The 22,296-nt window shown below is 34.5% G+C and overlaps 1 protein-coding gene across 2 annotated transcripts in view; it reads left to right on the top strand.

Moving 5' to 3' along the window:
• The first annotated feature begins 504 nt into the window (after window positions 1-504).
• Window positions 505-22,296, top strand: part of LOC136824066 (protein kinase C iota type-like) — a 38,643-nt gene continuing 16,851 nt past the window's right edge. Inside the window, exons 1-12 of one of the 2 annotated variants that reach the window (XM_067080224.1) lie at window positions 505-617; window positions 2,174-2,295; window positions 2,914-3,003; window positions 4,067-4,117; window positions 6,449-6,531; window positions 6,922-6,972; window positions 10,237-10,314; window positions 15,191-15,290; window positions 16,259-16,416; window positions 18,509-18,678; window positions 19,599-19,685; window positions 20,490-20,713. In XM_067080224.1, coding sequence (XP_066936325.1) covers window positions 583-617; window positions 2,174-2,295; window positions 2,914-3,003; window positions 4,067-4,117; window positions 6,449-6,531; window positions 6,922-6,972; window positions 10,237-10,314; window positions 15,191-15,290; window positions 16,259-16,416; window positions 18,509-18,678; window positions 19,599-19,685; window positions 20,490-20,713 — 1,249 coding nt within the window. In that variant the 5' untranslated portion in view covers window positions 505-582. Of the gene's footprint in view, window positions 618-2,173; window positions 2,296-2,913; window positions 3,004-4,066; window positions 4,118-5,809; window positions 5,897-6,448; window positions 6,532-6,921; window positions 6,973-10,236; window positions 10,315-15,190; window positions 15,291-16,258; window positions 16,417-18,508; window positions 18,679-19,598; window positions 19,686-20,489; window positions 20,714-22,296 lie in introns of those variants that run through there. The other variant, XM_067080225.1, reaches the window with a different exon arrangement.

Below are 22,296 nucleotides of genomic sequence, written 5' to 3' on the forward strand. Positions count from 1 at the left end.
AAATGACACAACCAAAAATACTGCTACTTCCCAATGCTGGAGACCAAAACAAATTATGTTTCAAGATGAGTGAGCTGTTTTGATCTATTGTTAAGGCCATTAAAATGGTGGACAGAGAAAGACAGAGACACCAGGGTGGTAACACCAAAATAAATGGTCTCTTGCAACAGAAGGCGAGTTAGTTGTTGCGCAAGTTGCATCATGCACTCCACTACAGCGCCTTATGAACAGTGTTTCTGTGAATATAAAAAATTATAAGAATATTTTATACGTGCTTAACTAAGTAGACTTGAGTGCTTCATTGAAAATGAAGAAGAAGAAAGATAAAAAATGAGCTGGTTAATTTTGATGAACAGCTTACCCCATTTATTTTGGGGTAATTCTCAGGTGGGAATTTTATATCCAATTAGTATCCCCTAAATCGAAACATTAGGGGATGCATGCAGCCTAAGAAAGTGCTCAAAAACCTACAAACTAACACTAAAAAAATTGCATTTAAAGTATTAAAATTTTTTCATAGTGTAGTGTAAAAATATCAAATCATAGAATTCTTTGGTTTTGGCTCTTGATACTTCTTATACCATGGAGGGTATACCATTACGCGCAGCTTTTAACGGGTAAGTTAATTCTGTTCTATTCATTCTGGTTTTAACAATTTGTGCACCTTGTCTTAAGCTCTATATGTATATAAATAAATTCTATTTTGATAATCTGAAAGGTTACCCCCTTCTAACATTTTTCAATGAGATTATTGCCAAATGTGCTATGGCAGGGACAGTTTGCCCCCCAGACTATATAGTATTAAAAAATCAAAAATATACCGGGTGCACCAAAAAAAGTACACAGGTTTGCAATCACGCTATAAATAAGACCAATTTATTGTTTTTGTTTTGTTTTTTTTCTTATTTATATTTTGACAACAGTTTCTCCATCTTATTTGCCCGTCCTGAACATTTCCAACACAAGCAAACTCAATGCAGACCCAAGTTCTTTGAGCAACTAGTCGAGGAATGGTGATCTATTTTTTAAAAAGTTTTCTCACATAGCACACACATAACATCAAAACCTCTCTTGGAGATTTCCAAAACTTTTTGTCAGCCTTTCCAAAAATATTATCCCACATGGGAATAGCTTGCTTTACCTTTTTTTGGACCTACCAGGAGGTACTATAAATTAACTGAGGTTTGTCTGTTCGTTAGTTCGTTAGTTCGTTACCAACTTTTCTCGAGAAGTTTAGTTTTTCCTGATTTTTGGCACAAAGATGCAAAATGGTAATGCCCTAAATGTGACAGAGCCCGATTTTTAAAAAACATTTTTTCCAGCCGAAAATGCCGGAAATATGCCGGAAAAACCGGTTCTTTTACATTTTCTGGAATTTTCATCTTTAGTTTTTTCTGATTTTTTTGCAGAAAGATGCGTATTCGCAATGCTCAAAACATGGCTGAGTTCGATTTTTGAGAATTTTTTTTTTCCGCTTGAAAATGCCGGAAAATTGCCGTTTTTGCAGATTTTCATTAGATTTTTTTCCTTGTATTTCTATGTTTTTGACACAAAAACATTATTGATAAAAATGCTCACCATCAAGCATGATTCAATTGTCAATAAAACTGATTTTTGCGACCAGAACTTTCTATTTAGTTTTTCCCTGCAACCCTTCCCTCTCCCCTTATCAACAATCAATGATGAATTTATTGCGTTATGCATTTTCGCTACACGCTATATTTTCTGACTGATTTTTTTCTCCTCGCATTGCTATCTAACTTTCATCATCAGGTAGGTCCATTCAGCATCTAGCTTGTTAAATTCTGAAATGAGTTTTGATGAACATAGTTGCATTTTTTGGTATTTTTATGTGTAAAAAAGGTAAGTGTCAAGAGAAAAGTTTTTCTCGCTGTTTTTGATGATTTTTTGAAATTTTTGCCATTAAAAAAAAGTTAGTTTTTTAAAAATAACTTTTGAACTACTTTTTCAAACCTAATGTATGATAGCTCAAAATTCAAGTTAGATAATATATTTTCTATACGATAAAAAAAATGAACAAAATATTTAAATCCTGAAGCTCACAATATCTCGACAAACCTGTATACTTTTTTTGGTGCACCCGGTATTATATCCTTTTTTGCCTCAAACTTACTTACACTCAGCAACTTATAACCATTGAACTGTCTTTTAGAGATGTGATGTGTTTAGTAATGGACCCAAACATTGCATTTGATGACTTGTGTGATGACTTGAGAGATTTATGTAAATTCAACAGTGAAGATCCATTTACTATGAAGTGGATTGATGAAGAAGGTATACATTTCTCATGCCCTTTAAGCATCCGGTTATCGAACGCTGCCCCTCCAGAAATTACTAAAATATTGGTAAAAACAGCCTTTTTAGTGGAAAAATACTGTAAAAACCCTTTTTGGCCACCAACGGATACTGCCTTGCCTCTGCTTGCCTTTCTAAAATATTGCCTGGCATAATAATTTAACGTGAAGTTTTGTACTATATTCAATTTATAGAATATAGGCCTCATAATCTCCTAAAAGATCTCCCCTTACATCAAATCAAATTAAAAATAAATTTCGTCAACACAGGAAAATTATGCCGTATTTACATTCCTTTGAGGGGGGTAAATAAGTTTTAAGTTTTATCAGTAACCTCGGGTCTATTTATAATATCAATATAAGGATTTGATTTTTAGGTTACTAGTTTAGTTTTAGGTTACTAGTCTATTTACTAGCCATTTTAATATTATCGGTCTATCCTGTTGTTGTTGACTCAATTCGTTGCTACTTATTGTTTAAAAAATGATTGAGTAACTCATATTTAAGTAAGAATAGAATTATGAAATATGTTCATAATCAATGACAATTAATACCAAAAAGATTTTCATTTAATCTCTTCTTATTCTTTAAAACTTAGGCGATCCTTGCACCTTATCAAAACAAGTGGAACTTGACGAAGCTGTCAGATTGTACCATATCAATGCTGAATCACAACTCGTCATTAATGGTTATTTTTGTGTTTTTTTCGTTGTGGGGGGACTACACTGTGTAAGGCAAAAATAGGTGCTGGGTACGGTTGGTTGTATGTCAACCATGCAAAGTCAAAGATTTTTAAGGGTAGGAAAATTGGAAGTAATTGTCTATTCAAGGGTCACTTTTTCATCGACTTAGTGTAAGATTTTGCAATTAAATTAAGTCTCTTTAAAGCTTTCTTCACATGTAGGTAAAATTTTACTTTAGACCTTGAAGGGTGGGGAATTTCCCTAAGCTTACGTAGTGTTTTAAGGCCTTATGTAGAGTTTGCTTACGTTCAAAAAGTTTTGAACGGAAGGAAAAGTCACGTAAGACCCTCTTGATAAAAAAAAACTCTACATAATGTCGGGGAAAAACTTTTTGAACGTAAACAAACTCTACATTAAGGCCTTTAAAAACACTACGTAAGCTTAGGGAAATTCCCCACCCTTCAAAGTCTTAAGTAAGATTTTACCTACATGTGAAGAAAGCTTAAGGGTTGGTCTGCATATACCCCGCTTTCTCCAACCCTAGTTCCCTACCCCTAGGTTCTTACTCACTCAATACAAATTTTACATCAATTTGTTGATAATTTGCCATCATGATATGTTATAATCTGTGAAAAATATGAATAAACTTCCCTGAGATATTCCAAAACCATTATGTGTCAAGTATCCTCTGTGTTCTTTTGATTTGTGCTTGGAAAGCAAAAAGTTTTAGGTCTTAAATTGTGTCATTATGAAATAGTCAAGGTTCTAACATTTATTTTAATCTTCCTTCCACTTTAACCCTTTTCTCTTTGTTTAACATTCTCGTTTTTAATTGAAAAGCTATCAAATCTGATTGGAAGCGTCAAAACGAGTTGCACTGAGGTTTTTTGCAATCAGGCATCTGTAAAAGTGAAATGAAAACTTATTTAAAAAACAGTTATGTACATCAGGCCTGACACTCTGAACTAGTATGAAATGACTTCAAAATAGTTGAGCAAGTAATTGATACTAACTTGCTTCAAAACACAGCAACCAATAGTTTCACACAATCTATTTTTTCAATTTTAGTCTTCAAAGGAACACCAAAGCAACCAGGGATGTTAATGGAAGGAGAGGACCGTAAGTTAGCATGTTTTTTATAAGAATGGTAAATGGTATATCAATGTAAAAATGGCCCAAGATGTATACGATCACAAAAAGTTATTATTATAAGACCTGCGAAATTATACAGAAATACAGTATATAAATATTAGTTTCTCAGACAAAAAGTTCTTTTTGAGTAGAATTATTATTACCTTCATTATACTATAACGAATTTTAAGTTCCGTGACATCTTTTTTACGACCTAGCCATTTTTAGTCTATTCCAAAGAACAGTATATTAAGCAGTTATTGGACAAAGTCGAATCCAATATGCAAAAATATTGGGCGTGCGCCGAGTTCAATATCTTTTCTCGTAGCCCAATATTTTTCATATTGGATGAGACTGCGTCCAAATAAATGGTTTATTATCCGTTCATCGCTAAAATATTTCTCGTTTTCAAACATAATTCCAATTTATAAGCTCGTAAATCTGGTTTCTTGGTAGTTTTTTATTCAAAAGTCTTATTTTTATTTTGTGACGTAACGTCAAAAAGAAGATGCTCAATTGTCATTGAACTCGTTGTGTGACGTCAATTTTTGAAATATATAGCCCCCATGGAAGCTATATATTCAAAAATATTGGACAGCAAAGAAGCCAATCAAATGTCGCTATTTACTCGCGTCGGATAATAATACACGATATTTTTGAGAGGGAGGACGCGGATTAGGCCCGAGAAAACTTTTTGTAACCAAAATAGGGACGCCATAGGCAAAACTGCAAGGGAAAATAGAACTAACAGACTAACTAACTGTCAGCTCTACTGTGATTTGACGTCAAATCTTGTCTTGATCGTACTGACGTCGGTATGTTTTTGAACTTCCATCGGCTGTATTTCTTTGTTTTAGTCAGAGAGTTTTTGTGATACATTTTTATGCTCAGAATTCCATGCTCTTTCAGATGGTACCAGTCTTTTTCGTTTATTTTGACTTTTGAAAATCAGCTATTCTCCTACCCCATATTTTCCCTTTCAGTTTTTATTTCCTCCCTCTCAAAAATATCTTGTTATATACTGTTCTTTGGAATAGACTAAAAATGGCTATGTCATAAAAAAGATGTCACGGGACCCCAGGCTTGGCCCCCTATTACGATTCAATAACAAAACTGAGTATGAGCTAGGTGAATGTTATTACAGTTTAAGGGTTAAAAAAGTACTAAAAACTAGTATTAAGCCTAGAATTTTTTCAACTCTGCCCTAAAAATAAGAACAGGATTAAGAACGTGCTTTAAGTACTAAAGATAACAGGATAACCTAACTTCAACGAAAATTCTGAAGAAAAGAATGAGTGTAGTCGACTTAATATTAGTCATATACTTGTGATGACGTAATTGTTTATTGTTTTTCTTATAAGAGATCGAGTTGTGTGGTTATTTCACACTTAATATATTCTGGTTTTAAGTTCCCAATCAGTCATCTCGTTCGATTTTTGTGTGAATTTTAATGTTGTTTTAGACAATTTTAGACTAGTTTTATTGGTTAGTTTTTGAAGTTAGTATTCCAAAATCTATTATCTCATATAATTTATTCCTTTTTTATTTTGAAATTTTTCTATATTCGTCAAGAGATCTATTAAATCTTGGTTGAAAAGGTTAAGCTGAACAGGATTTTCTGTTTTGAATTTTCTGTTTTCAACTCTGTTTTGTTTACTGTAATATAGTTAGAAATTTTTGTCTTGAAGAAAGCAAGTCTGCCAGTGAAGATGTCTGTTTTAGTTTTGATAAAATATCAAGCAAGTGATACGTTTCGAATATTTCTCAGTACGTTTTCGCAGAACTGAAATTAACTTTTAAGGGCTACTTAGACTACACAATTTATTGGTGAGCATTATTCGACAATATAGTTTTCGGACCAGAATGTACAGAGTTAACAACAGGTGATCTATTATAAAAAGGAATATTTTTTTTCTGTAAACAATGCCCATATATTGTTGGAATATTGCAAATCGAGCTGACAATATATTGCGGACACCTTTTTAATATATTGCCGGCATTCAGCATTATACTATATATATTGTGTAGTGTATGTAGCCCTTTATGTTCGCCTCATTCAAATTATCCTATAAAATCTCCAATATTATATGTATTTTTGAGCTTTTAAAATAGTCTTGTGTTTTCTTAATTGATGGAGCTTTAGAGTCTAGCTACGTTGGCTTTCTATTTTTGTCAAATTTTTTATTTAAAAGCGTTGGTTATATTTATAATTGTCAAGATAGCATGATTTTACACAAATCTTATTGGTCATCGTCGATTGTACTCCAAAATATACGATTGTTAGTACAAATAATTTTATTTTCTTATTTTAATCGACAGGTCTTTATCGTCGTGGAGCTCGAAGATGGCGGAAGATTTATCAGTTCAATGGTCATTCTTTTGTTGCCAGAAGGTTTGGTAAAGTAAGTGTTTTCTTTATAACTCTTTAGACGTGCCTTTTTATACCTTGTGCATCTTTTGACCTAAATATTTTTCAAAATCGTGATATGACATTTACTTTATTGAAATAAGCAAATAGCAAAACTCATGATAAATGGTTTTACATTACCGTATTACCTATAACAATCCAAAAGTTCAGACTTTAACAATCCAAAAGCACCAAAATCGAAAAATTTGAATAATGTGCGCTATAGCCACTTTTTTGTGATTTTGGCACTTTTGATTGTTATAGGTAAGTACGCTAGTCAATTTATACCATTGGTTTGCGCAAATGCTTCCCTGAATTTCTCTGCATGGGATTGGATTATGAGAATTTAATGTAAATTTAATTACTTTTTGTTTTCCATCTTTAGATGACAGTATGTCCCATTTGTAGAGATATCATTTGGGGACTTGGTCGACAGGTACGTGAAATTCATTTTAAACAATATAAGTTTCCCCTAACCTTTTTTTTTGTACCAGAAGAGGAAGGCACCTCTTTGGCAAAAAAGTTTAGAGCGCCCGACCTTCTATCGTACTTTTTCTAAAGGCCGGTCTCAACTTGCGCGCGCTGCAATTGCACTTTTCGGCTTCAACCTTTTTTGCTTGGAAAAAAGATTACGTCATAAAAATGTTGCTTCATTTTTCTTTTGACCAATAGCGTGATAGCTTTGTTCGAAAAAAGTGCGATCGCAGCGCGCGCAAGTGGAGACCGGTCCTAAAGAGTAGTTTAAATCTTTCCTAGAAAACATTAAAAGAAGTCATTGCATTAACGTCGCTAAGAAGAGGGCAACGCATAGACTATATAGACAGCCAAGTTTATTTTAAATCACAATTAGAATAGACAGGGCGAAAAGTGTGCTGTCTAAACTAGAGATAACTTAAGATTTTCATGCACCCCAAAATGTTTGGGTTCAGGGTTCAAGGTGTTACTGAAAACACGCTGACTTTTCTGGCAGTTTCTTGTTGTAAAGGTCACTTGAACCAAACTTACAATCTCTTTTAAGTTATCTTAAAAAATGGAAACTTTTCTAATAGTTAACTTTAGTAACATCTTCTTCAGCGAAAACTTTATCTGATTGAAGAAAGATGTGGAAAAATAAGATAGAAGAAGAATCTTATATTTTTTTGATAGATTAAGTTATTCTTTTTCTCTCTCTATATAGGCTTGAGGAGAGTTATATATTTTTTGCAAAACCATATTTTTTGTAAAAGACTGCTCTCTTTTCCCCTTCTCTTCGTATCTCTTCTTGCGCGACTTCGAAATGGATTAGGATCCAAAACTCAACAAAATACTCGTAACTCAAACACGCACCAGGAACACAAATTTGTTCGAGTTAAGGAAATTTAGAGTTATGGAGTAAGGTTTATAAGAACTGAAAGGACCATAGAGTTAAGGAGAAAGAGACTCTGCCTATCTGTGTTTTAGTTTTTGCTTCTAAAGTGTATCCAGATATAATTGACAGTGGAAACAAGAATGCCTGTAACTTTTGATAGTCCGATATAATTTCGAAAATTTTTTTTGCTTGTTTTAGAGAATCAAAAGCGCTATAATTTGAATGTATTTTTGGTTGAAAAATTTGCGATTTTTAGCGGTTAAATTTGCGATTGCAAAAATTGAGCTTTTTTGGACCTACCTCCGGGTACCCCGGTGGAGGTCCTTTAACAATGCCCAAAACATGGCCGAGTCCAATTTTTGAGAAAAATTTTTTTCCGGTCGAAAATGCCGGAAATATGCCGGAAATCGCCGTTTTTCTGGATTTTCATTGGATTTTTTTCTAACAATTGGTTGTTTTTTTTCAAAACATTATTAATAGCAATGCCCACCATCAAGCATGTTTCAATTTTCAAAAAAATTGATTTTTGAAACCGGAACTATTCAAAAATCGCCGGAACAACCTATTTTCGCCGGAAAGACAGTATTTCTTGAATTTCTCGAGCTGTACTTTATATCTTTTTATGAAATTTTGCACACTGATGCAAGATGACAATACCTAAAATGTGACAAACATTTTTTTCGCCGGAAAAACCAGTTTTTTGACATGTTCTCGAATTTTCATCCTTAGTTTTTTCTGATTTTTTGCAGAAAGATCCGTATTCGCAATACTCAAAACATGACCCAGTTTGTCTTTTGCGAAAAATTATTTTCCGGCTGAAAATGCCGGAAATATGCCGGTAATCGCCGTTTTTGCAGATTTTCATTTGGCTTTTTCCTTATTTCTTTGTCTTTTCACACAAAAACATTATTGATAACAAATCCCACCATTAAGCATGATTCAATTGTCAATAAAACTGATTTTTGCAACCGGAACTTTCTATTTCTATTTTCCCTACTCCCCTTCCCTCTTCCCCCCATAAACAATCAATGATAAGATTTAATGTGTTATGCATTTTTGCAAAACGCTATATATCGTCTGACTGATTGTTTTCATTTTTCTCCTTATTGCCTTATTATCTAGCTTTCATCATCAGGTAGGTCCATTCAGCATGTTGCTTGTTTCTACTTATGCTACAACGTTCATTTTTACACCAGTGGTAGTTCAACCTTAGATTAAGAAGGTTGTCAAATTTCAAGGCAAACGGAAAAGTCTTTCTGAAGATATGGGACTCGAAATACCCCTTGTATTGCTAGCACTTTTCTGTGAAACATCAAATCTCTAAATTTTTAATAAAAACGGGGGTAGTGATGATAAAACAGTTTTTCAGTCATAACACATTTTACGATCTTTTTACGATAATGACTTCATAGCCAAACTGTGCTTAGTGTTTTGGGAATTAGCAAAGTTCTTTAATTACTTAAAATAACAAAGGCATTATAAGTTCAATATGCTTATCGTTTCAATAAAAACAATCATACTGTGACTTCTCTTCGTTTCGAAACAGTCAATGATACCAATAATACCAATGCATCAACACTTAACACTTTCCAACTTTTAATTACACTGTTCGAAAAAGATAACAGAACCCCTGTTTTTTGTAAAAAGTTTAGCTCCTAGAGTTTACACGAATTCGATTAGAATGCGATCGAACATTAACCAAACATTGATTTGCTTTAAATAATACACAATTTTTTTGTGGAAATTTCTGAGGAACTTTGTACCTCCTTATTTATCGCCATATTTGCTTTCTTTAATTCAACTCACCAGGCTAAAATTTCATTGACTATTTGGCCTATCGAAAAAATCCTGGACAACAGAGAAATTAGCTTCAGAAAGTACGGCAGTCTTTTAATTTGACACCAAGGAAACAAGCCTTTGCTAATTTCAGACGGTTATACCGGAAAAGCGAGTGGAATCTTAGTGAATCTTCGCCGAACGACGTTATATAGAGGTTACTTAGTACTGCCATCACTCCTAATTCATGTTCAAGAAAAATTAGGGTCGAATTAGTTTGACACGCAGACGTCTAGAAAACCTAAGGTATATAAAATGTAAATGAAATTTTATGTAAAATCTTTAATAGGATAGATTTTTTCGAGATTTGATTTCGCGTTATCGTAAATTTTCGCCTTTTTCGCGAAAATAAATCTTACGAAATCACGCGAAATCGCTGACTCGCCAAATTGAATCTCGCGAAAGTTAACCCGAGTAAAGTTTAAGGATCATGCATCCATTACAAACAGCCTAAGATCGAGTTGGTTATCTCAAGAGATTGTATACAGTAATTTTTTATAATTCATTTACTTATAGGGTGTTAAATGTATGAACTGCAAGTACACTGTACACAAACGTTGTCACAGGATTGTAAAACTCATATGCGGTGAACATGTAAGTTCTGTCATTTTATTACAATACGCTTTTCATGTAAATGGAATCTATATCGCTGCCATCGAGGCAAAAAGTTCAATCTCAAAATTCGAGTCTGAGAAAACTTAGATTTTTTGCTTTGCTAATATGATGTATTAAGATTAGCCCTTTTCTTTTGTAGATAGGATCTTTCCCACAAAAAGAAAAGGGTTAATTTCAGTTTCTTAAAGTTTGCAAAAAAAAAATCTCAATTTTCTCAATTACCAAATTTGAGATTGAATCTTTTGCCTCGATGGTAGATAATTTTATGTGGATAGCCCAGTAGCCGAACGACGGTACACATAGATTGCTTTGTACTGCCATTAATCGAAATCCATGTTCAATAAAAGTCTTTTGATTATTTTAATGGGGTCCACGGCCAGCCGGCTTGGTTCACTACGAACTGAACAGAACATTGGAAGGGGTGGTAATTCGAACTGGAACCCCTGGTTTCAGGTACTTACGCACTTAAAATCACTGAGTCATCGCTCTTCAACGCCTGTTGAATCTCTCAAAAGCCAGTGATATATTTATTAGGGCAAAAGACTTCACTGAGTAGGGCGGATCAAGCTTGAGACAGGGATGCGACTAGTGTGAGTTTTGTATCCCTAGAAAGCAATTTTTGCTTGTTTCTTGTTGTTTTTACTTGACCTTTAAAAACTGACCGAAATTTTAAGATTAATCAGTGATTATCAATAATTAGCGGCTAATCAAATATAACTGTTTTTATGAAACTTATCAAGATTACCGTACGATGTATATTTGAAAAAAGCAATCGTCAATTTTTTGTGTGCACAGCCATTATGAAATTTACAATATCATTACGTAACCATGTGCCTGATTACGTAACGTATGCTTTTAACGTTGAAATATTTCTTTGAGTGTTTCAAAGATTCTACTTCGATGTTCGATGTTAGGGGAATCAAATTTTTATCAAATAAAACGTTTCTTTTACAAAGGCAAGTCAATGTCATCGAGTCTGAATACTTTAATATAGATATCCCTATTTGACGTCTTTTAGCCGCGGTCAGTTATACTAGTCGTTTTTTTGTTAATGCCGTTTTATAAGAATTTTGCAAGATTTTGACATTTTCTTCATTATTTTGAAAAACAATGAATTATTGTTTTGATATTATAGATACATGAAATGACCTTTTTGAAAAAAAAGGCGTGAGATTATTATGATAGATACAAACTAAAAACGCATCAGTTTTTTTCACTAAAACTGTTGTTCTTGTTCTTTGCGCAAATCATCCTGACGTATGTGAAGTAAAATCTTGTTTTTGGTGTAAAGTTGAAGTCTTAAGAATTTTCTAAATTGCTCTCTGACAAGTGTAGGTTATGTTGAAGAATAATGTTAACACTCTTGCCTTGTGCTCTTGAGAATTACTGTTGTTATAAAATCGATTTTTCCATTTAGATAACATCATCCGGTGTTTACTTATCTTAGAGGAGGTTTTTGAAGTTTGGGCAAAAACGCCCACTCTGCCCGCTTTTTCAGCAGTGTCAGTCTTTTTGAGTTTCCACTTCATTCTTTTGTATATAAGAACCCATAAACTTAATTGCTCAGGCTCGGCTGTTCTTATATTTTTTTGGTACTTTGAGGCTCAAATTGCTGCTCTTATTTTTAGGTCAACATTGAGGTACTTTAGGCACCCAGCTTTACACGTTATTTTTTATTAGAACCCAGTTTATAAGAACATTGAGGCTGAAATTCGTCGAAAAATTAAGAACATCGTAAGAACATGCCCAGCCTCAGTTTGGAAAAAAATGACAAGAAACTACAATTTTTTCCTCTTTTCAAGCAGTTTTAAACAAACTTAGGAATGGATTTTCTAAATCGAGAGTCAAATATTGTCCAAATTTTACAAATTTTAATTTGCTCTTTATTTTGCATGATATTGTCGATTTAGAGTAGTCTGAAAATTTAAGAACGCATCTAAGAACATTTTAGGCTGAAAATTGCTAAAAAATAAGCACATCCAGGCTTAGCCAAATTTTAGGTGTTCTAATAAAAAAAAAGTGTACTACTTTAGCTCATAAAGATGATTGAAACTTAGCAATTTCAGGCACAGATTTGTTCTTATTTTTGTTGAACCTCATTGTTCTCATAAAATTGTTCTTATGAAAGTGTTTATTATGAGCATGTTTTTTAAAAATATCAGAGGTGGTTTTCGTATAAATCATAACTATTCAGGATTCTTTTCTGTCTGAATATTTTCGTGTCTCGCGGTCGGTCGCTATCGGCCACAAAACGTTTGCATTTTCAAAGATCTGTTGTGATATCAAGAAAGATATGGATGAAAAATGCTTGTTTTCTCTCTCGTTTGGTAGTATTTTTATAAAGATACGGAATGCTGATAATAATTTGTTTTGCCTTGTGCTGATTTGATGATTTCGAAAAAATTGATTAAGTCCTTCGTATTTTGAAGTCATTTTGTTTTGATGTTATAAAGAGTTTATGTATTGTAATAAGGTAGGAACTAGTTATGAGAGACTGCTAAGTTAACTTAATTGCATCTGAATGGTTTTGATGCCTTTGATTTTTACTGCTTCGATTTGAATATTGGAATAATTTTTTCATTTGACTTCTAAGAAATACAGTAGACTCTCGTTGATTCGACTTTCTATTATTCAGTCAGAAAGAAAAGACACTTTTTGTTGCCTGAATATTGTCACCAAAGTGGCATGAAACTGCCAGTAGCAGAATAAAAAAGTGTCTTTTCTTTCTGACTGACATCGCACTGTAAAATACTGAAGAAATACTTATAGACTTTCTATTATTCGAATCTTTCTATACTTCGAACTAATTTTGAATCATCCGTCAATGCGAAACCTTTGTAAAATGTTTTCTATAATTCGAATCCCTCCGTTATTCGAAAAATTTAGTTTCCCCGTTCGAGTTCGAATTAGAGAGAGTCAACTGTATGCTACTTGGATTCTCTTGGACTTACGAATATTCTTCCGGCATTGTTTTTGTTTATGCCTTACTTTTATTAAGTATTAAGGTTGCTGTCCTGTAATAGCTATAAATCACCTCAAAATGGCAGACTTTTCTGGTCATCAAATTGTAAACGTCCGAAGTCTTATGTACAAATTGCTTCTTTTTAACTATTTAACCCTGCATAATTAAAAGAATCGCAGACCAAAAGGTTTTGCTGTTTTGAGGTGATGAAAGTTACAACTCCCTCTTGATTTATCTTGCCGTGTTATGTCACACCAAATAAGTTCAGATTGATAGCTATGGTTTAAGAGGAGTTGTGCTCAATGTTTCAGAATTGTTGAATTCTTGTGTAAACTTAATTGAACCGAACTTAACTTCAATTTCCTCATAGTTCATATTATGAATAAATCACTTGAAAGTTAAAAATGACTTAGTAGAAGATTTTACTGGAGCCTATGCAAAAATAATCGTATATCGAATAAGATATACGACTATTTATATATTATTGGTGATTTTCAAAAATATTCAGCTCAAGTGGTCTTAACAGGGATTGTAGCCGTTTTAACGGCTGGATTTTGTTCAATTTGTTTTTATTTGGTTGCGCAATGTGGCTTCCTTCACTGAACTTATTATCAGTGGTGGAATTATTACTTTGTGGAAATGCATATTCATAAAATGGTGTATAGCGTACACTATGATGGCCAAGCTTGTCGTATTAAGGTAATACTTATACCAATTATTTCATCACTCCATGACTTTATATTTTCAAACACTTTTTTAAGGCTACTGCTCAGGGATTTTGCTTTGTTTTTGGCAGGTTGGCCAAAAATTAACCCTGGCGATTTCTAGATTCTAGGCCGGCAAATTCTTAACAAGCGCAGTGCATTGATTAGCATTAATATGTACTTAAGGCGGTGAACCGAACTTTTCGAACGACGAATTCTAATTTTTCGTGCTTTGGATCGGCGAAATTCGCCTTTCGCCGGGCCTAAATAAGACCCCTGAGTGCTTATCCTCTAGTGAAAGTTTCTATATCGGAAGTATATCTATAGAGGTCTGCGATTCAGACTAACACTTTTTGAGAAAGAAATATCGTCACTTTCGACTTTATTAGGGAGTGGTAAGTAACAGGATGGCAAATGGTCGCTGTGCTGCAAAGTTCATTGTTAAGTTCAGACCATTTGGCACATGACCGTAAAAATTGGGAGATTCCCATAGGATGACATTTTGGCACTTGATTGTTCAATAAGTGTTTAAAGATGAACTTGTATAAATGACGGCGATTTTGGTTAACAGTTCTTTTTTGGAGATCTAAGAAGATTTAAAGGTGTCGTGTGCTTGGGTTAAATAAATCGATGCAGATAATAGATCTGATAATTTCAATCCTGTTTCATTAAGGATGGAGCCGGTTTGTAACGAAATTCGCTAAAATTAGAACTTTTCGTGAAATTTAGGTGTGATGCTATATCACAGAGAATCCAGAGAATTTTTACTGGTGAATTGTTAAAATTCCTGGGGGTTAAAGGTCGTTAGAAAAGAGGTAAATATGATTGCAGAACTGATTTACCAAATTGAAAAGAGGCCGTAAAAAATATCTATAAAAAAATAATGATTTTTTAACACCTCCTCCCCTGTGAATTATTTTTGGAATAGTCCATAACTATGAATCTGTTTTTACTTAAAAAACATTTCAAATTTCAAACAATTCATCTTAAACTAACACCTAGTCTAGCATGCTAGACGAATTTTTCAGTTCATACGTTCAGACAATCGACAATAGCAAAAAATGAGGGAAGGGACAACTTGTAGTTTATTAAAACTGATATTATCCCGTAATATATTAACACTTTTAACTGTATTACACGGATTATAAACTACTCAAATAACACCTAACATCTATTCTACCACCAACAGATTTCTCAACAAGCACCATTACAATATACTGGAGACACAGTACCAGAAGTACATGGTTACACTAATCATATGCTTGACCTTGACCGTTCCATGAAAAGAAGTAAGTTCTATTGTGTTTCTTATCATTGTGACACCCCTGTGTCACAGACCCGTTGGGACCCCAACCGCACTGAAAATCTTGCCCAAAATTTCGTCCCCGGTGGGAACAATAGCCTAGAATTTCAGCCCCTTTGGGAAATTAACTTTGATTTCATACTCATTCAAAATTCAATGTATAAAATGCACTCCAAAATCATCCCAACGGAATTTTCGGCTTAGGAACAATAGAAATCTTATCCTCATTGGGATTTTGAAAGTTATGTCCCCACTGTGAGAAAAAGTTTCACCATGGCTGTGAGACAGGGTTTATTGTGTGTTATGAATCGTCTATAAATCTAAAAACCAACGGTATATGCGGCTTGAAAATCGGCACTTTTACAGTGCAACGAGAAATAAACATGGAAGACATCACCCTTACAGTGTTCTTTCTCAATTACTATAGACCCTTATAGTGAATGAGAATTAGTATAAAGTTGTCCTTAATTTTACTTGAAACGTCTGAAATTGTAAAATCAAAAGTTTGGTAAGAATCAATACTTGACTTAATTTGACTAGCTCATAACTCCATAGCTCAACTTGATTTGCCTGTCTTTAGAGTTACGGAATACAAGAAATAGATAGTTCGGGAATTAATTTAGTTACGCTTAGATTTTTTTTTACTCAAGCTGAAAAGAGTTAGATTCACTGGGTTGGGCTTTCTATATTAACATGATTGTATTCAGCTTTTGAGCTGGCTAGTCCGCCATTTTTTCTATTCTGCTTGGGGACCTACGAGATTCAAACGTTTTGAAATTTGAACTTTGAAAATCTGAGGCAAATTAGAAAACAATGTGACGGACTAGTCGACTTCAAAACTGGACACAATTCCACAATCTCCGAGATCTGCGAGCAATCAGCCTATCTAGTGTGTAATGAAATATGATATCTGTGCTTACATTCCATTTTGATAATGTTCTTCCATTTCTTCAGATAAGAGTACAACATCAAGCGGACGCAGAGGATTAGTCAAAGATGAATTTTACACTAAAGACCAAGACGTTGAACCGGGAAGCGGTTCACGTATCGGCGTCAACGATTTCGATTTTATACGTGTTATTGGGCGTGGTTCTTACGCGAAAGTCATGATGGTACGTATCTACGTATTGTGTATTTAGTATATATTCAGAAATATTTCGTCTCATGTAATTCAACAATGTTATTCTAAGTATGTGCAATCAACTCTCTTTGATTCGAACGTCTTTCTATTATTTGAATCAGGCATTGGTCCTCTCAATTGGAAAGACTTAGACCTAGTTTAAACGGCCGACTTTCTGCCTTACCTCCTTTCGACGTGAAAGAGGGCAGAAGATCGACGGAAAGTTTCCAGTTTCAAATCTTTGCTTGAAAAAGATTGAAAGATGTCATTGCACTGACGTCAAAAAAAGTCATCGTATTGACTTTAGGCAGTCGACTTTCTGCCGACTTTCGTCAAAAACAAGAGAAGACAAGGCAGAAAGTAGACCTTATATAAATCATTCTCCGTAACCCGAATCTTTCTATAATCCGAACAATTCCCCTCCTGACGATCGAATTAGAGGGAGTAAACTGTATGTTCAGACCAACTCGTCTCAGATCGTTCATACAGGGTTTAGCGTAAACAACAAAGACATCCTTAACTTCCATTAATACAGTTTAAGCGTACCATCAATCTACATCATATTTTTATAAATTCTATTTCTAAAACCTTAGCTAAAAGCTACTAAATTTTCTAGCTGACAAACTGATTCATCGGCAAAAAGTGACGAAAAAGTTGCTCGTTGAAAATTGGATTTTTTTTTTCTAAACGTGTTTTTTATAAGAAACGAACGACGAATTCTTAACTTCAGTTGAGCTACAAATCGGACAATGTCTGTGTGTCTGTCTGTCTGTCTGTCTGTCATAAAAACTTTAGGGCAGCCTGGAGACTTCAAAAATGATTGGATTTGGCTGAAATTCGACACACTTGTTGCTTAGGTAAATATCTGGGGGTGCTTTTTTTATTTTTTGAAAATTTTGATTTTTGGGGCCTGGGGACGGACGAGTTTTTCGCCAAAACAAGGCTAAAACTTTGGGGCAGCCTGGAGACTTTAAAAATGGTCGGATTTGGCTGAAATTTGGCACACTTGTTCCTTGGGTGAATATCTGGGGGTCTACACTAAGTGTCTTGGGCCTATGAATAATTTGAAGCCACTGAAGTTGAGGCCAGTGCGTTGCGCACTTTCGACTATTTTAATATATCGTCACTAATTGTGTTTTGAATGATTGTTTAATGGTCACGTCACGTAGATATCAATCATATATGTGTTAAATGCATAACCAGGTAGGTCCATAAAAGTATCGCTTGTTTTAAAGGTATTTTATTCTCATTTTATCGATCGCCTGAGGGCGATTTTAACAGTGTAGATATACAAGTCAAATCTCGTTTTTGAAATCGAAAGTAAATGTTTGACTCGCTTACCTTTATAAACTCATTAGTTTCCTTACATTTTGTCTGAATAGGAGAGATTTTAAATTTTTTTCAGGCTATACCCCATCCCCTTCCTCAAAGTGTAACTTTTTCCTCTAGGGTCTACGCTTTACTTTTGCTTTGATCATGTGTTATGTACTGACTAATAATGGCAAAAGTTGCAGATCAAATAAAATGTATAACAGCCTTAAGTAGTCTATTGTATTCATCACTTTTGTATTGTTTATGACGTCATTCCCCTATCATTTCAATGTTCGTCTCATTTATCCATGTTCATTATGCCACATTATGCTTAGAGCTGTTAAATTGATTTACTTCGTTAAGCGAGACAATAATTTCACAGCTGTTTTAAAACGCATGCGTAAACATTTTGTTTTTTACTACAACGATTTTGATAGTGAAATAAGTGTCCTGAATTGAAATTGCATGGCCATAGTAACAAAAAAACAATAAAGTAGGTTTTAAAGAGGTAAGGTTCACTCGACCATTTTACTCGACTTTATAATATCGTCTAGCTGCTCTAATCTTGCCATAATTTATCAGAGACCGATCCGCATCGCAGGGTGTAAAGTAATAAACCTTGCCTTCTACGACTAAACAAAAAAATGGACAAAGTGAAAATTAATTTCTTAGTGATCACTACAGAAGGTTCTTTCTCCGATGATTTTGTCGGAAATAAGCGATCGCCAACAGTGTGTTTGAAACACGCTGACCTAGTTCTCTATTACGCGTAGGTTCGACTAAAAGAAACGGATCGTATATACGCCATGAAAGTGATCAAAAAAGAACTGGTCAACGATGATGAAGATATCGATTGGGTTCAAACGGAAAAACACGTTTTCGAAATCGCTTCCAATCATCCTTTCTTAGTCGGCCTTCACTCATGTTTCCAAACTCGTAGTCGGTAAGTGCGTAAGCTTATTATACTCAAAGTAGTTAGAAAGGAGTTTGCATTTCTCACATTTTTCAAAGAAATATCTTTATTTTGATGTTCGAATTGAAAATTTCATACACGAAAATCCTTGAACCACAATAATGGTTCAGTTGCCTGTGCTTTTTCAACCTCCAAATCGAGAAAAACCAGCAATTTGTACGGACCATTATTCTAAATCCCCGTACGGCTTTTTTTCTTCTTTTTGACTTTGAGGCAGAGGATTGCTCCTACGTTTTGTGTTAAAAAGAATAGTGGTCTGGAAATCGAGACTAGTCTCCACCTCACATAACAACAAGCTAACGACTTTAATGTCCATGAAAAGTGCATATCGTCCATTCAACCTTTATCTAGCACCAAATGTAGAAATTTTCTTCCAACATGCTAAAGCATCGAAGGTCGGGAAAATTTTTAATATCTACAAGGTTTGAATTATGGGATTTTGTCAGACAGTGTCACGGATTTTACATTGGGAGGTCTGAACCCTAGCCTTCTTTTTCGGGGATTGGCGGGCTTACCGAGATATTCTCAGGCTTACGCACATGGACTGTTGAAAACGACTCGACGGAACACTAAAGGTCAACTTTCAAAGAAGTCAAACCGGGGAGGGGGGGGGGTACTTAGGGTATATGCGAGACATAAGGGTCTCTTTTTCACACCCTCGGAAGTCTCTCAAAGGGGTACAAGGGAAGTCAAAGACTGAACCGGGAGTTGGGGGAGTGCAACATCTATTCTCAGCTCCCTGCTACTTCCTGCCTAGATCAACCAATCAAAGCTACTCATTCGCTGAGTTGGCGGTGACCGGGGATCGAATCTACAACCCTTGGACTGTGGGTAAATGCTCTACCGACTGAGTCACAGGTACTACCACATGTTATAATGATCTTTTTCAGGTTGTTTTTCGTGATTGAGTTTGTGAACGGTGGTGATTTGATGTTCCATATGCAACGAATGCGAAGATTGGAAGAATCTCATGCAAGGTATAGACCAACATGTTTTGTACTCTTTTTAATCCGGTATTTAATCACAGATATCTTTTATAAAACACTAGTTGAAGCAAAATTATGCTCCATCTTTAATAGAATGACGTCATAATTTTGGTTGCTTTAAAGTCATTGCAGTGTTGAAAAACTTCGAACGACTAGAATCACAGAAAAACAATCGAAATAATAAGGGTTGATTGGAATACTTTTAACCAGTTAGTCTGTCGGACGAATTCTTAATTTGCTTAAGGGCTCTGGACATTTTTCGATTTTACACCAACTTAAACCTCATTTTTGGCAATTTTCTTCACTAAATTTCCATAGGAAAACAGCTATAAATTGGGATGTAGCCAAATAGAAAAATTTTCCGAAAAAATCTAAATAAAGAAATTATTTGTCATTAACTTAAAAAAAGTTTGAAACAATAAAATGATTTCTCCAAGGAGATTAGGCTTTTTTTGTGAAAAGTATATGAATAGCGTCGTTTTGACGTTTTATTAAGGTCCATGCCACACTTATTCCTTAATTACTCATGATGTAATTAACTTAAATTCATTTTTTCAAAAGCAGTTTGTTCTTAAACATGTCAAAGAAGCAAAAACATAAGGTTTTATCTTCAAATTCTGAAATTGATTTTTCACTATGACCAGAGCCCTTAAAAGTAATAAAATTTTCACCTCGAATTGTCTTCAAAAATTTGCCTCATTAAGTAAATATTCAACGTCAATTAAAACCCTGGGAGAAAGCACTGGAAAATTCGCGATTTTACTTCATTTTCATCATACATTGTTCTTTTTATAGGTTTTACGCGGCTGAGATCAGTTGTGCGCTGAACTACCTTCACGAGAAAGGAATCATTTATCGTGACCTGAAACTCGACAATGTTCTACTTGATCCCGACGGTCACGTCAAGCTGACTGATTACGGTATGTGTAAAGAAGGTCTGTTACCAGGGGAGAAGACGAGCACTTTCTGTGGAACGCCAAATTATATCGCACCTGAAATCCTCCGTGGTGAAGATTACGGTAAGAAAATATTTTTCACTTTTTTTGAGTTTGTTATTTGATTCATATAAGGACACACCTGACCACTAAGGTACAGCCAATGAAATAGAACCACGAAGGGCTAGAAATGACCTAAGTTGCGCGGCCTAGCGCGGTCCGCGTTGATTTCACACAAAGCCGGATTGAAAGTAAAATTTACCGCCAGATTTTCGAAAATCTACCACTCGAAAGCAAAGAAATCGCTAGATTCAATCCATCATCAAAAATATGGCGCACATTTTAAAGGCTTCACTTTTTCTTGCCTGAGAAAGGTTATAGATTCGCTTCTAGCCCTTTGGGCTACTATTTCATTGGGTACAGCCTAGGGCTCTATTAAATCTCCTATGTAGAATTAAGTTTGAAGCCATTTATTTCCTACATAATTTACGTGGCTCGCTTGATTAGAAGTCACAATTTGAAAAACATAACTAGTGTATATGTATAAAAATTGCGAAGCGATCCAGGCAAGTCACTCGATTCGCAAGTTACAAGCAAAATATTTATAGGGTCACGCACTAGAAATTGCAAGTTAAAATAGATTCATAATCAATTCGTAATTGTAAACCCCGCGAAACCCCGACAATTGCTCAGGTCCAGGAAGACCGAGCCTCTTTAGAGATGTACTCAAACACTTCAGGTGTACAAACTTACGACGTTTACTTCTACGGACCTGAGGAAAATTATGCAATTTTTTTCATGAATCATTGTGAAAAGTTCAATAATTGTTTGTCCACCCTAAGCCTCGAGTATTTTTATTTCTTAGTTTTCGTTTTAAACTCGTTTTACTTCCGGTTTCGAATTCCTTGCGTTCAAAATCGAACTTTCGAATCTTTCTAATTTTAAATTTCGAACGTTCAAATAAAAATAACATTCGAAAACTTTTTTCCGAATTGCAATTTTCTGATACACCCCTTAACGAAAGAACTAACATAAACACCCCTGTGTCATCACCCTGCTGTAAAACTGGGCAAAAATTTCGTCCCCGGAGAGAAAATACCTCTCCAGCCTCTTCAAAAGGTCTCCCTTGCAAAGAGCCCAGAGAATCAAAAAAAAAAGTTAAAAAAAACTTTAAACATCACTCGGTATTGAGACAGGGATGTGAAATACAGAGGATTTCAAGACCGGAATTCAATAGAAATAAGTTGACTTATGGAATTTCAAAATTCAATAACCATATTAATTAGAAATATTGTATCATTGCATCATAAATTCAGAAAAATTTAACAAAGTTCTAAAATTATATCTAAACTATTTTGTAAAATCCTGAGATGAAAATAAAGAAAAACCAGATAAAAAAAAAACTGAGATTTAGAAAGGATTCTTCAACGATTCTACTAAGTAAAACCTCTAAATTTTACTGGCTGTGATTTTTTCAAAGTTGGGAAATCTAAAGGCTCTTATCTCAAGTTTGCTGGAGGCAAGTACTTGGCAGTCTTTTACCCTTGAGTTGTTGACAAACAGGAGCAAACCTTTCGCATAAAAAGTAAAAAATGTGTGACTTTTTTCTCGGCTGTAGCACAGGAATTTAAAACAGTTAAAATGTATCATAAACATAATGTCTTGTA

The sequence above is a fragment of the Clytia hemisphaerica genome, unplaced genomic scaffold (assembly GCF_902728285.1).
Source record: "Clytia hemisphaerica strain Z4C2 unplaced genomic scaffold, Clytia hemisphaerica genome assembly, whole genome shotgun sequence".
Classification (NCBI taxonomy): Eukaryota; Metazoa; Cnidaria; class Hydrozoa; order Leptothecata; family Clytiidae; genus Clytia; species Clytia hemisphaerica.